Here is a 14,504-nt window from a genome sequence, read left to right as displayed (position 1 = left end):
ACCCAAACGCGTTCATGACGGGTACGAAGTCTTGTCGGGCCTGCTCCCTGCCCGTGAAGGGACACCCGGGACCGCATGGAGTTGGAAAGTGCCAAGTGTATAGTCCACGCACTCGTCCCCGCTCGGAGGAGGAGTATGAATCTTTGCGACGGGACAAATCAGTGCGGCGCTCTTTGGGAGACCTCCATCGCCGCAGTCGTACGAGAGATTTCGCCAAGGACCTGTGGTCGGAGGCCAGTGACTCCGAGAAGGACGTGAAGAAAACCGTTCGGGATTTACGCGCTGATGATGAGCTGAAAAAAGAGGTTGACAAAACCATAGATGAACTGCTGGGTACTCTCACTGAGCAGGACCTCCCACGTCACGCTCGCCAGAACGACCGCGACGGCAAGGCGGCGAGTGCTCGGACGCCATCTCGTTTATGTGCCCCACATCGCACTTTATATATCTCTGAATGTAACTGTTTTTTCTTATTATCTACTCTGTTGTTTATGCTGTTTATGTTGTTTACTCTGTTTATGCCTGTGTATCCGGAAAAGTGAAGAAAGCATTAAACTTTTCCCCGGAAGGCCAAACTGCGTCTCTGACGGCTCTGCGTCTCTCATTTCTGAGCGACAATCGTGTGATCTTTCTTTCAGTATCTTCGACAGCCCAGCCCCAGACAACCGAGGATCCGATACTTGAGGGTAGGTTTTTGCTACTCATTACTTAATGTTGGTGTCACATGCATGTCACTGAAAAAGGGTAGCTGTGATTAGGGCAGGATTTAAGCCGTGGGACATTCACTTCATTTCATTGTTTGTTAAAAAGGGGGAAGGCGATTTTCCTGGTACATTGATTCTGCACATGTACGTGTGTCTCTCCGGTCACAACCAGCTTAAGATTTAGCTCTTCGGTGAGGAAAAGTTTACTTACACTTTCACTTTCACCTTAAGCCTCCTTTCAGCATTTCAGTGACAGTTGTGTATGTTTTGTATTTCCCATCCATTAGATTGTGCGGCATACCATGCGGCAGGACAGAACACCAGTGGAGTGTACACCCTCCAGGTGTCATCCACCAGTGTGGAGGCGTACTGTGATATGAATAGTGAAGGTAATGCTGAAGTAAAACTTTGGAATCTACCAGTTTGCGTTGTCAAGGTATTTAGCAAAATACTTTAATTACATGGAACGATGAAAGCTGTTTTATTTTTCTTATTTATTTGCAGTAAAATAGGAACCTTAAACCATCTCGATTTGATCGTCTACCAATAAAATTGGTGATTTGTGATTGAAAACTTAATCATGACCAACATTGGATACACTTTTGCGCAAAGTCTCCCAGTCTTCTCACTTAAGTTTTTTTTATATCCTCGATTTCCATGTCAACTTTCAAACAGCAATATTAGTTGTGAAATTTCTGTACATCAACATTCAGTTCCTCATCTTTCTGAGAAGCCACAAATGTCTGAGTTTGTCACACGACAATTGTGTATTGGTGTGCAACGCATAATTTCACTTCTCCGTCTTGTATCTACACGATTGTACAGGAAGCGGCTGGACTGTAATCCAGCGGCGGCAGGAAGGGTCGGTTCCCTTCAACAGGACCTGGGAGGAGTACAAACTGGGCTTTGGGAACAAGAACGGGGAGTACTGGCTGGGGAACGAGAACATCCACCTGCTGACCAAAAGTAAAAACTACACATTAAGAATCGTCCTCGAGGACTGGAGTGGCGCCACGAGCTTTGCAGAGTACAGCACCTTCAGGTGAGAATATGTAAATTATGTTGGCGCCATTAGCAAAATGAATGACGAAGCATGCTATGAAAAATGATTGAAAAAGTGTTACAGGGATGCATTATGAAAATTAAAGTCACCGTTTTTATCATTTTTCTATATTATGAATTGAGTCTTCCTTTTAACAGCAATATTCACAACGTATAAATGCGACTTTATACTCTTCAGCACGTTACTACATACAACATACAAAATATAGCGTTGCAATCTTCGATTATTTAATAAGGAGTAATAAAGTTGGCTTCCATATTTTTTTTAAGTATTTCGCTAGTTTCGCGCTTGTTCTGTTAAGTCTTATATGTAATCATTTTTTTTTTTTTTCGTTTTGATGAAAGAAGCCGGATGACTTCTGAATCGTTTGACACTTATTGTATCCTGCAGGTGTATAAATTGAAATAAATCATTATTCTTCAATACCTGCATGGATGAGTAATCTTCACAAAAGAATACTAACAATGATCTGTTGTAATATTCCCATCCAGGGTGTCCGGTGAGGCGGTCGGGTATCGCCTGCACATTTCCGGGTATTCAGGCACCGCGAGAGACTCCATGGCTCACAACAACGGTCACAGGTTCTCCACTTTGGACAGGGACAATGATGCCTGGAGCATCGGCCATTGTTCTCAGCGATGGGGACAGGGCGGCTGGTGGTTTCCGGGCTGCAGCACCTCTGTCCTCAACGGGCGCTACCTGGGCAACTGTGGGAACTCCTGTCCGTGGGGACAAGGTGTGCTGTGGTACAACTGGAGAGGCTACAGCTACTCCCTGAAGTCTGTGTCTATGAAAATCAGACCATAACCAGCGCGTCTTAGAACATTTTCTGTGAAATATTGCCACTCTCATTTCTAGCAATGTTTACATATCACTTTTATCTTTATAAACAGCGTCAATACCTTTACGGAAAGTAGATCATAATAATTTGATACATAGTCATGGATTTAACGGCCAGAAAAGTGCTTCAGCAGATTGATGTTCCGATTCACTAGCATTTTGTTGTGAAATGTTAAACTAATTGCATTGTTTGGATATTTTATGTTATCATTTAAAGTTAAGTAGAAACATTACTGATATCTGCATGGGGGATAGATTAAGCCACTTATCGTTAACGTAGCGGAGTCAGTTATTTCGCGTTTTATAGTAAAACCTGACATAGATAATTTCTATAATCAAGCTTATAAGGGTATAAGACAATTTCCAGCCTGTATGTATTTCAGTACTCTTAAAAGTGAGTAATGTTACTTTGATTAAGTCTTTAAGACACTGAAATAGCATTTTCGCTAATGACATTCTCTTCCTTGGTTAGGAAGTAGGCACAAGATAGTGAGGTTATTATTAGTTAATACATATATTGGGCGTCATAGGAGCGGAACTTTCTTGCTGTACTCTGTGTTTCTCTCTGCAATCCTACAGTTATCACAAAACATTAGAGTTATCAACTCATCTTTTTCTGCATATATCAAAGGTTTGAAATGACAATGTGAAAGATGCACTTCTTTGTTGATGGTAGAAAGTATGGAATATTTACATTTAAATTTTGATAGTCTGGTGGCAATAGTTTCCTATATTATTTGGTGGATCAGAAAACTTAATGTATTTTTTTAGAAAACGAATAGTATCTTTATGAGTTCAATTGGTTTTACCATTAGATTAAAAAAATGTATAGTTTTATGTTACTTTCTTATCTTCTTCTAATGCATAATGTGTCTTAACGTGAAGGTGAGAATTATTGTCTAATAGTGTATATCTATGTTCGAAATTGTTATGTTTTGTATAGTTTTACTGTCCAAAGATATATTGTGAAATTGTCTGAACCTCACTTTACATTTTCGAATGGTGCCCTTTGGCGTATACATTTGTACTTAACTATACGGTACATGGCTAGATCTTTATTTGTAGGCATCTTTCTGCCTCTTTTCACCAACTAATGTGCATTTTGTGTAGTATGTTCTGTTCGTATGTCAGGGTCCAATATACAATGATAATAACAATAATAATGAATGGTATATGTTTTAATCTATATATATATACATTTGGTGTTAGTAGGTACATGATCCATACATCTATAATTATCGTACAATTATTGGTGGCGTTGTATTCTATTGCTTCTTTGGAATAAAGTGCAGGTTTCTAAAAAATCCCAAATGTCCCATCTGACTTATATCCTACCTACAGCTGTTGTATCACATTGGATTTTAGTGACTCCAAGCTGCCATCTTTTTCCTTTTTTTTTCTTTCAGAATTTCCATTTCGACCTTCATGAAGAAAACAAAAGAAATGTCGCAAAACGTGAATAGAACCTGATGGGAAAGTATGTATTTGCGTAGGTTATAATGCTAAATATTATGGAGTTTCCAAGGCTTAGCTTCATCATGAAAAAAAATAACAACGTAATCTCTTTTGTAAGGGTTCTTTACAGGTTAGAGGTGGTCGGAAATACAGACTTAGAGCTATTCTAGGTGCTTCTTAAGTGTATTGTGACTGTTTAGGAGGGCAAAGCGAAAGTAGAAGGGACATTCTCGGGACTTTTATGCTTCAATAAACTGTGTATAAACAGAACACTCTATCTCACCAACTGTAACAATATACGTAGCTCATCGCTGGTGTGCTCACAGGTCAGAGGTCACATTGAACTAGCCTCTTATAACGGTAAATGATGTTTCCCTTCTTTGTAATCTGTTCAGTATCTGTCACTTTTGAAATAAAGTCCTGCATTAAACGCACGACATAAACACAACGGTAGAAATAGGCCCTAACGTGGTTACGGCAATTGTCTAGTTAGGCAAACGTCTTACTATATTCCGCCTCCCTAGCTACTTTGTCAAGCATGCTGGTCGGGAATAGTAGGTCCCATTTGCCTAACGCCGGTTTGTACCCGTCGCCTGTGGAGCGTGTGCCGAAGGTCTACAATCTAGGTCACACCTGGCTCAGGTAGCCACAGTCATGGTTAGCAAACAAAGATGTTCAAGAGAAACGGACACTTTTTCTGTGCTGAAGAAAATGATACCGACTACAAAGAAATAGACATGAGAGTGAATATAGCGAAATGGTGAAAATGTCACGCCCCAGCCGTAGAGGTCTTTATTCACGTCTCTAAGATGTATTTTTACTAGGATATATTTTGGGCATTAGTGATTTCTGTATAAACACGACCAGTGTTGTAATGAGTACACTGCGTGTCTAAACCGGTCGTCCCTAAACCCAGAGTGTACAAGTCAACATCACATTTATGCAATATCTACAAAATATTATATTTAGCTTGAGGAGATTATGATTTTCATCAATAGATAATGGAGGACAAACCGCCCCGTGCAAGTCCCAGGCAAGTGTTCCACTAATTACACACGCATGGCTACATTCTGACAAAAGACCCTTCCGACCAAGGCAATCGGGAATCATCGGTTCCATTCGGCCAGCTTCGGTATCTACTCGTTGTTCGTCGAACATGGGCCGACGGTCTCCGATGTTCTCTTGATTAAGAAACGCTTGATGTATGGAAGTCTAAAACGCATTTTATGTCGCTAAACATACCCAAATGTGCTGGCTTCCGTAAGTTACAACATTTTTGAGAGTTTGAAAATGGCTTTGAGAGTTTGAAAATCTCCCTTCCCAATGGAAACAAGGAAATTTTGACGCATTCTTGTCCCAAATCGAGCTGGTCGGTTTTGTACTTGCTCACATCATTGATATCAGACGTATTTTGACTGTGCCTTGAGATATAAAGACATTTAAGTTGTCTTTCGGGGGTTTCATGCATCAGTGACTTCTGTATAAACACACACTCCAGCGCGACTGTAACAAGTCTGTACACACCGCGTCTGTAAAACCGGTCGTCTCTACACATGGGTTATCATAGGTCAGCGCAGCTAATGTTGTTGTTAAGAGTCCAAATCAAACTGCACTAACCGTTTACATTTTCTACTTTCATCGTTGCAAAGAGCTAACCACCATCGCATAAAAAAGGTTTTAACCTCATCAGGACAAGTGATTTCGATGACATAACGTAAGCTTTAGGACTTGTATTGGAGGACAAACTGGGCCCCGGGCGTATGCCACGCTAATTATAATCACACTTGCTATGCTGTATTTTGCCCAGTGACCCTTTGCAGCGAGGCGGTCGGGAATCATCGGTCTCAGTCGCGAAACTTCGGTTTGTACTCGCCGTGTGTCGGGCATGAGCCGACGGCCTCTGAATTACGGCATGCTCAGAGTAGGAACTACAGACAGGACAGCGCTATGTTTAACCATGTCCGTGATGCTCACCGTTCACAGTTAACTTCTACTACTCCTGAAGCAAACAAAGTGTGAAACTCCCTCAGTAACATGAACAGACAAAACATGACCTCTCGCTGGCTCCAGTGACCCCAGTTATTGTTGACAGAATTAAAAAAATCAAACAAAACAACAGAGTCCGTTTTCATTCATCACATAATCTAGATGGAAGATCCTGTATAGTATATACAGAATCTTATCCACTAAATTAACTAAAGCGATATCTTTTATCCACTAATACAAACCAACCCTCAGGCACTTGTCGCACCAATTAGATCGGTATTCCTTCCTTGTGCCGAGTGACTTGAAATCGGTGATCAGGAATCATCGGGCACCTATCGGCACCCTTCGCCAAACTTCGGTTCGGACCGGACGGCCTACGACGTTCTCCGAATCTCTAGTCATCGCTAAAAATATGAATGACGTATGAGGAAATGGGTGTTCTACTATGTTTCTAACCAATAAGGGAACAGAACTGTTGGATTTAAAGTGATGTCATATCTTTAAAGCCAGTCAGTTGCGGTCAGGTCTCTGTGCAGGTGGGGGTCTGCCTGTAGATCGACGTGCACTTACATTTTCGGGCTGAAACATCTAAAAATGGGTTCCGAAAATCTGTACGACATACGTTACCCCGCGCACGAATCCATGCGGGGTAAAGGGGCATCAAATGGCCTGGGTACAGCGATTGGAACTGCCACGGCCGTCATTGTGAGCTTCGTCACCATGTTTGTCGTCATGTTTGTAATGGTGAGGCAGGGGGCGGAGCTGGGCGAGATGAAGTCGCAGATGGGACACCTGAAGGAAACGGACACACACATGAAGGAAACAGAAGCGCACCTGAAGGAAACAGAAGCGCACCTGAAGGAAACGGAAATGCACCTGAAGGAAACAGAAGCGCACCTGAAGCAAATGGAATCGCAGATGCAGGAGATGCGACAGTGGATAGAACACCTGGATGTGCAGGTTAGACTATTTTGCACACATGCCAACATTTCATGCTCTCACTAGTTGACGAACTCCTGTCAGTTACATTTTCGGACCGATAGTTCCGGGTAGTGAGTTAGAACGACAGTACAATGACTTCAGTGCTGTGCATACTGCGTAATGTACAATTTATACCCCTACACTTTATCTTAACGTTGTGAGAAAAGCCCAGCTCATGACGTCTGGCGCATTACATATGAATGTAATGACCTGTACACATTTTCCTGTTCCACTGTAGCCCCTAACCCCCCTCCAAATTTAGAAATCAGTTGAAGAGTAAAATAAATTGTTCTTCTGGTAAGGACAGGATGTTGAGTATTCTTTCAGATTGCTATAGATTCAGAAATAAATGAAAAAAATAGATGGATAAAAATGTTTAACGTGTTTTGCAAATGATTGATATAAACTCGACATTATCATACAACAGACATCAGTGCAACTTCTTATTTTGGAAGTCTTAACAAATGGTATCAGACTTAAAGAATTTATAATCATGGTTCCTTGACAAGCAGCAGTACAAATTTACCAGCCGTTTGTGCGTCTGTGTAATGAGAAGAAAACTTCACCCCTACGGCCTTTTGTCTGGACCTGCAGGTCAGAGCTCCAGGTGAACGAGTTCACATTGCACGTTTGGCCGAGTTGGACCTGTTAGTCAGCTTAGTTAGTTAGACTTCAGCTTTACTGACAAGTTTCTAAACACATTAGCTTGATACGGAGTCAATTAGGTATATCTAATGTCACCCAACAGGTCAGTCCTCAAGGCCCAAACGCTCAGGAGGACGTGAGTGGAGCTGGACGGGGCAAAAGCGCCACCTTTATGTACGGAGCTGAAGTGCATCGCCGAGCTAAGCGATCTGTGCGCAACACTGGACAATTTGCAAACAAGATTACATTACCGATGACTCTTGGGGGTAGGAATGCTTTTCTTCTTTTCTATTCACCCTCTTATGGTTATTTTTTAGTTGGAGTATAGCTCTTCATTTATAGAGCTAGATGGATAAACCAACTATACTTGAGCTTTTGGGATAATAATAATCTTTATTGCAAACTCATGCCCGAAGGCTAATTGCAAAAATACATGTATGAAAGTACATTGATGATAATGATACAATAACAAAGTGGACATAGGGGTCAACAACTAGTGATACTTCTAATCTAAAATGAATGCTATTGGGTTTGATTTCTTTTCTGTATACAGTGGAGGATGAAATTTCCGACATTTTGGGAGACATATGCATTGGGTGGTGCTAACAGGAAGGCAGTTTTTTGTAGTTCGTTACGATGTGCAAAGCTGGGAAAAAATTTGTTAATTAGTTTAAATAGTTTGTCTCTTTCGGTACTGTAGTGAGGACAATGACAAATAAAGTGCATTTCATCTTCCACTGCTTTTCCTGTACAATATTTACATATTCTCTCGTTAACAGGTAATTGTTTGTATCTACCTCTTTCGACCTCTAACGTATGTGCGCTTACTCTGAGCTTACATATAGCTGATCTTACTTCAAAGTCTTTGGTGTGTAGATAATTTTCCATAGTGTACACAGATTTGAGATGCTTATACAATCTTAGTTTACCAGTATCAACAGATAAATTGTGGAGAAAACTTTGAATGTACATGTCAGATAGCCTTCTTCTAAGTAAAGTACAAATATGTTGCCTGTCGAGGTCAGTGTTGTCGTTATTCCAAATAAAGGACAAGCCGCTATTGTTAAGTATTTCTTTCACATGAGATAACAGATTTTTCTTGTTGCTATATATATTAAGCATATGTTTTTGATATAATAATGCGTCAGCTTGCAGTGGATGTGTATTGGTATCTAGTTGTCTAAGCCTTAACCAGTATTTGACTAAGCGAACCGATATGTCTATGTCTAGAGACAGTCTACCGAGTTCAGCTTTACATGCTGCATTGCTTGCGTTTCTGTGTACACCAAGAATGTTTTTACAGAAGCGATTGTGGACATTTTCTATCGGGCAGTTGGCATTATGATAATCTTTCCCCCAGATTTCGCATCCATAGAGCATGATTGATTTAATACAAACATCGAAGATGCGTAATAAAGCTTTTGTGGATATCTGTGAGCGGATAAGGGATTTGATACTAAAAGCTGCTTTGCGCGCTTTCAGTGCGAGTTGTTTCTTCGCTAGGGAGAAGCTGCCAGATGGGGATAATTGCAGACCTAAATAGGAGTACGAATTGGCGATTTCTATGGTTTCAGAACCGAGTAGAAATTTAAACTTTTTAAGTGTGCGTCCTGTTTTGTTGAAGATCAATACCTTCGTTTTCTTTACATTAACTTGCAGTTTCCATTGCATACAAAATGTGTTGAGTTTGTCTAGTGCGCATTGTAGACCTTTCTCAGTTTCCGAGAAGATGACAACATCATCTGCATAGAGTAGGCAGGAAACAAATAGATGATGTAGGGAGGGCGGGGCACATTCTGGGCTATCTAACATTTTAACTAAGTCGTTTATAAATAGGTTGAAAAGTGTGGGGCTGAGGTTACAGCCCTGTCTTACCCCCTTGTCCGTAATGAAGGGTGGTGTTAGACCAGAGGAGGTTTTAATGCATGATTGTGGTTTAGAATACATGGACTTTACAAGACTGTAGAATTTACCCCCTATTCCCGAAATAAGTAGTTTATATCTTAGGCCTTCTCGCCACACACAATCAAAAGCCTTTTTAAAGTCAACGAAACAAGCATAAAGGCGTTTGTTATCGTTGCTGTACTTGGATACTAATGAATCGATGACAAAGATATTGTCATTTGTCCCGAAGTTTTTCCTGAAGCCCGCCTGGTTTGGGGAGATGAGAGCGTGTTCGTCTAAAAAGTTTGTGAGGCGGGTGTTTAAGATTGCCGTGAACAATTTAGCCAGACAACTAGTGACAGAAATACCTCTGTAATTGTTCGCATCGTCTTTGGCACCGCCTTTGTGTATCGGTACAATGTGACTCGTGCACCATTGTTTGGGGAAATAGCCGGAAGAGATAAATAGATTGAAAAGCTTAGTTAATGGTTTAGTAAGGGCATGCGAGGCACATTTTAACATTTCGTTAAGTATCAGGTCGCTACCAGAGGCTTTACTGTTTTTTAATTGGGAGATTGCGTGCCTAATTTCTTGTTCCTGTATTGCATTATCTAGTGGATTGTTATTAGCTAGGTCATTTTCTAGTTCAGTTAAACTATTTTCGATTTGAGTGTGAAAGTCAGAATTACCTGTATGTATGGGGTTGTTTGCATTTTAATAATAATAAACAGGTAGTTCATAGTTAAGGTATAAAACCTGCATTCCAAGAAGCTTTTATCAGTTTCAATTACGAAAGGTTGTGGATGCTACCTGAAACGTTTTAACGTTTTCAAATTCGTATCTAGTCGCTTAAATAATGACTATTCGGTGAATGAACCTGCGGATCATACCAAAGCAAGATCATAGTTTTCGGTTGATTATGTAAGGACAAATCGATTGCCGTCTATTGAACAGGATGCCTGGCCGGATCTGCTGGACTGAACGGTCCGCAGGGCCCACCCGGACCACCCGGTCCCTCTGGTCCACCAGGCCCTCCCGGTCCGCCTGGATCTGATGGACAGGTATTTAACGAGAAGAAAATGTAACTACATGTCGCAAGTCGATATATGCTGCTTTCGAACAACTGATGACCAGTATGTCCGGTATTGTGTTAGAACATGGGTTTTCAAAAGAATCGATCAGTTAGTATTGCTGTCTGTGCATCTCTGTATAGAACCTGGCTTAGCAGCAAGTTATAGCATAGCAGGAGGGGTTAAAACACCATGTTATGTTTTGAGGAGACGTCCAACTTTCAAAACGTGCACGTCTAAGGTCGGATACCTCACAGCGTTGGCGGCCTCTTCCTCGTTTCCATTAGCGTCCAGAAGGGACAGAAAACGTTAAGGTCATGCAAGACGATTACTTTTCACTTTCCTCTTTCAAGTTGAACTTTGCTATTCGTTGTTTTCAGACACCAACGATCACCTCCCCACCAGGTCTGGCCCATTCCACCCGCCCAGACACTCCCACAGCGGGACCGGCTGCAACAGGCATCGCCTCCACCGAACCCAGCACCTCGGGAGGTAAGTATCGCAAAATGTTACTGTCATACTTCGTCCATGCCAACATCGTTTATCTCCGGCAACTTAGAGTATTTTGGCCATGCGTCGTTTTTTCCTTGTCGACATATCTTAGTGGTCGTTAAAATGACATCCAACACGCATTTTATGACATAAATTTCCCTCAAATGTCATGACGAAAAATGGTCGTTGTGATTTTCTGTCTTCTATATGATGACAAGATGTGTTGGACATAACTATTTCATCAACAATATAGCGGTATACTACTAATACATAACCGGATAACTTTTTTCTTTCATATTCTATGTAACCTTTTGATTCCCAACATAGGTGCTTTTCCACACCCCCAATGAGATATTTCATACATACAAAGAAACATACAAAATCGCAAAACAATTATATTTTTTGTCCTCTGTTTTTATATTTCCAGAGCCGTGGGCACTCTGTGATTTCCAGCACGGAGCCGGGGGCTGCGGCTTCACACAAGACACGAGCGACGACACGGACTGGGTCTGGGGGAGTCAGCACACCCCCACCAGTAACACTGGACCGCTACATGATAACACGTTTCGCAATACCACAGGTAGAGTAAGGGAAAAAAAAACGACGGGCGTTCAAAACGTAATGCCACTGGTGTTGTAACAGGCTCATTTTTTCTTCGAATGAGTTGAAATTTGGCACCAAGGTACAAGCATGTATCCTCTCAATTTGTTGTTCAGATTTTTATGAGCAACTGAGTTGATTTCAAGATGACAACACCCCTGGGAGCTTGTCAGAAGATTAGTTCCTCAAGATCCGACCCTCTCATACCTACTGTAGAAAGTTGAAATTGTAACTTAAAACTGTATAATAATAAATTTCTCTATAGAATAAATGTCAATTTTCATGTCTAAACTCCCTATAGTTCATTTTTTACAGCTGCTAGAATGGAGCGAGTTTCTATATTGCAGGCAGTTTGATTAATAGCCAAATACGTGATTAATGTATTAAAGGTTTCTGTAGACTGCTTTTCTATTAACCAAAAGATACGAAACTTGGCACAATTATCAACTGTTTAACCCTATCTAGACCAGGTTTTTTCGGGATTCCTGGGACCAGGGGTGGGGGGGGGGGGCTCTTCTGACCCCCCCCCTTCGTAATTTCAAAACGGCTAGGTCTACGATCACCAAATTTGGTGAGGATGATGTACTAGTAAAGTTTTACATTTTCTGTAATTTTGGTATCGTTATGACGTAATATGGCGTAATTATGACGTCATAATGTCATATTTTGGGCTAAAATCGTCAAAATATGAAATTTCCGCTATTCTTAAATGATTTGAACAAAACGATGACTATAAAGGTTATCTTATTGATGTCTAAGTCTGCCAAGTCTTTTGTTGCCAATGACGACGACACTGACGAGGATATATATGCTTGTACCTTGGTGCCAAATTTCAACTTATTCGATGACAAATTGAGCCTGTTATAAAACCAGTGGCATTAATTTTTGAACGCTCCTCGTATTTTTTTGCTGGTGTGTTCTTCTTGCTCTGGTAGAAATATTCCAAGGTTGCCTACATCCTATATACTTTGGGTTTTTACTGCATAAAACACTTAAAATCCGGTCAAGATAGGATTTGACATTGATTATCATATAGCCAGGCGCCGCGGACCAATCAGAAGGCCCCGTTCCACGTTGGTCATGACGCCGTAACACATAAATTTCGGCCAGCCCGCTCCTCCTGATTGGTCAGAATGAATCGACAACTTTTCCGTTGTCGATGCAAATCGACAACGGCACCGTTGTCGATTCATTAGGAGAATCAGAAGGAGCTATACACACAGGAAAGTAAGGGATATGCAGGCATTGGCGAATCAAAAAGAGCAAAACATATGTCAGAGCAGAGGGAATAAGTACAGGCTGCAAGGGGAGAATGGCTCCTTCTGCTAACATTGATAATGAGTTTTGTTGTTCTAAAAAGCCAAAGACTGCAAAGTTTCGTATATATTCTGTGGAAATTCTGGTTTCAAAATGCAATCTGTAATACAAATGTATGTACTAAAGAACAAATGTGAATTTTCAGAAATTTGACAAAGGAATTCACACGTATAGTAACAAGGGATCTATGCGTCATACAGGAGTTTGCAAGTTTGGTTAGGCTATATGATAATAACGTTAATGACCCGTCTGTTCCTCGGTGTACATGGTGGCATATCGCCTGGTCCTTTGCTATAACCACCGAACTAAACCACCGAGTGAGCGAAGCGGGGGACGCCGTTTCATACTTCCTTTAGGGTGGAAAAGGTTGCCTCTCTAGATTCCAATGTAATTCTGAGCATGCCTTTATAATATCGTAAAACTGTACAACGGCAACCGAAGTGAATTTAGACCACCCGGACATAAACATGCAATAAACATAATTCATTCAGTAAAATAACGAGCTTAGTCTTGCAGAGGTTTGACGTTGACATGGATTAAATTAAAGACGTTATAAAAGATAGAATATCGACAAATAAAGCGACCAGTGAGTAGAAAAAGTAGCTTGATTTCCAAGGAAGAACAGCCAAAGAAGTTTGTTATGAAACCGTAGTCCAATGTTACAGATAGAAGTTGATAAGTGGATCTCGTTCTCGGAGGCGACACTGTATCCAGAATTTGGAGATCCTGTAGTGACTAAACCCAACAGTGGATTCCTGAGAAGTGGTTAGGTGGTTAAAGTTCAATGACAGGGAGAATAACATCAGTATTTCGAGTACAAAAAGGGCATGTTGAATTAACCTCAATCAAAATAATACACTTATATTTATCATTTACCCAGCTATATTGCTACATTGCTACCAATGCATTTCGCCATTTTCTGAAATTTCCATGATGAATAGCAAGCAAAATACAACATATTTCGCAATACAGTTCTTCACAACGTAATCCCTGTCACCCCCATAGGGAAGTACATGTACGTTGAGGCCAGTGGCGGTACCCCAGGTGACACGGCTCGGCTCATCAGCGCACCGCTGAACACGGAGAACAACATCTGTCTGAACTTTAACTACCACATGTACGGCACACAAGTCGGCACTCTCAACGTCTACGTGAAACAGCGCGGGAGCAGCAGCCTTGGAGAGGCCATTTTCAGCAGGTCAGACTTCCAGGGGGACCAATGGAAGTTCAGCGAGTTGGCACTGCCGAAATGGGAAGGTTATGTGCAGGTTAGAAATTCAATTTCGTAGCTATTAATATTAGGTCAATGCTTTGCTTCATAGCTGACTTCCGCAAAATAACACCAATTTCTTTTAACATATGACTTAGATTTTCCTGTAAACTGATTCTGACACATCACCTTAGACATACCGTACTACAGGTGGGAGTGTTCTGGTTCTGCTAATGATATTTTCTGAATCCCAAAAT

General features: G+C 41.1%; 2 protein-coding genes across 2 annotated transcripts; both read left to right on the top strand.

Moving 5' to 3' along the window:
- Nucleotides 1-1,284: 1,284 nt before the first annotated feature.
- LOC118411858 (angiopoietin-related protein 2-like) lies at nucleotides 1,285-2,574 on the top strand. The gene is made up of 3 exons (XM_035814346.1): nucleotides 1,285-1,315; nucleotides 1,530-1,746; nucleotides 2,259-2,574. Exons 1-3 carry the CDS (start codon nucleotides 1,285-1,287, stop codon nucleotides 2,572-2,574), a joined length of 564 nt encoding a protein of 187 aa, XP_035670239.1.
- An 11,119-nt stretch (nucleotides 2,575-13,693) lies between these two features.
- LOC118411857 (MAM domain-containing glycosylphosphatidylinositol anchor protein 2-like) lies at nucleotides 13,694-14,481 on the top strand. The gene is made up of 3 exons (XM_035814345.1): nucleotides 13,694-13,802; nucleotides 14,043-14,305; nucleotides 14,458-14,481. The coding sequence occupies exons 1-3, from the start codon at nucleotides 13,694-13,696 to the stop codon at nucleotides 14,479-14,481; spliced, it is 396 nt and encodes a 131-aa protein (XP_035670238.1).
- Nucleotides 14,482-14,504: the final 23 nt, after the last annotated feature.

Source organism: Branchiostoma floridae, chromosome 3, assembly GCF_000003815.2.
Source record: "Branchiostoma floridae strain S238N-H82 chromosome 3, Bfl_VNyyK, whole genome shotgun sequence".
NCBI classification, from domain to species: Eukaryota; Metazoa; Chordata; class Leptocardii; order Amphioxiformes; family Branchiostomatidae; genus Branchiostoma; species Branchiostoma floridae.
This window is presented reverse-complemented; position numbering and strand designations above follow the sequence as displayed.

Excerpts from the sequence above, each read along its gene's own strand:
- LOC118411858 (XM_035814346.1), top strand. The coding sequence starts at position 1,285 with ATGACCAACATTGGATACACTTTTGCGCAAA. Across the intron at positions 1,316-1,529 it reads TGGATACACTTTTGCGCAAA|GAAGCGGCTGGACTGTAATC; the intron begins GTCTCCCAGTCT and ends ACGATTGTACAG. Across the intron at positions 1,747-2,258 it reads GCAGAGTACAGCACCTTCAG|GGTGTCCGGTGAGGCGGTCG; the intron begins GTGAGAATATGT and ends ATTCCCATCCAG.
- LOC118411857 (XM_035814345.1), top strand. The coding sequence starts at position 13,694 with ATGTTACAGATAGAAGTTGATAAGTGGATCTCGTTCTCGGAGGCGACA. Across the intron at positions 13,803-14,042 it reads CAGTGGATTCCTGAGAAGTG|GGAAGTACATGTACGTTGAG; the intron begins GTTAGGTGGTTA and ends TCACCCCCATAG. Across the intron at positions 14,306-14,457 it reads AATGGGAAGGTTATGTGCAG|GTGGGAGTGTTCTGGTTCTG; the intron begins GTTAGAAATTCA and ends ACCGTACTACAG.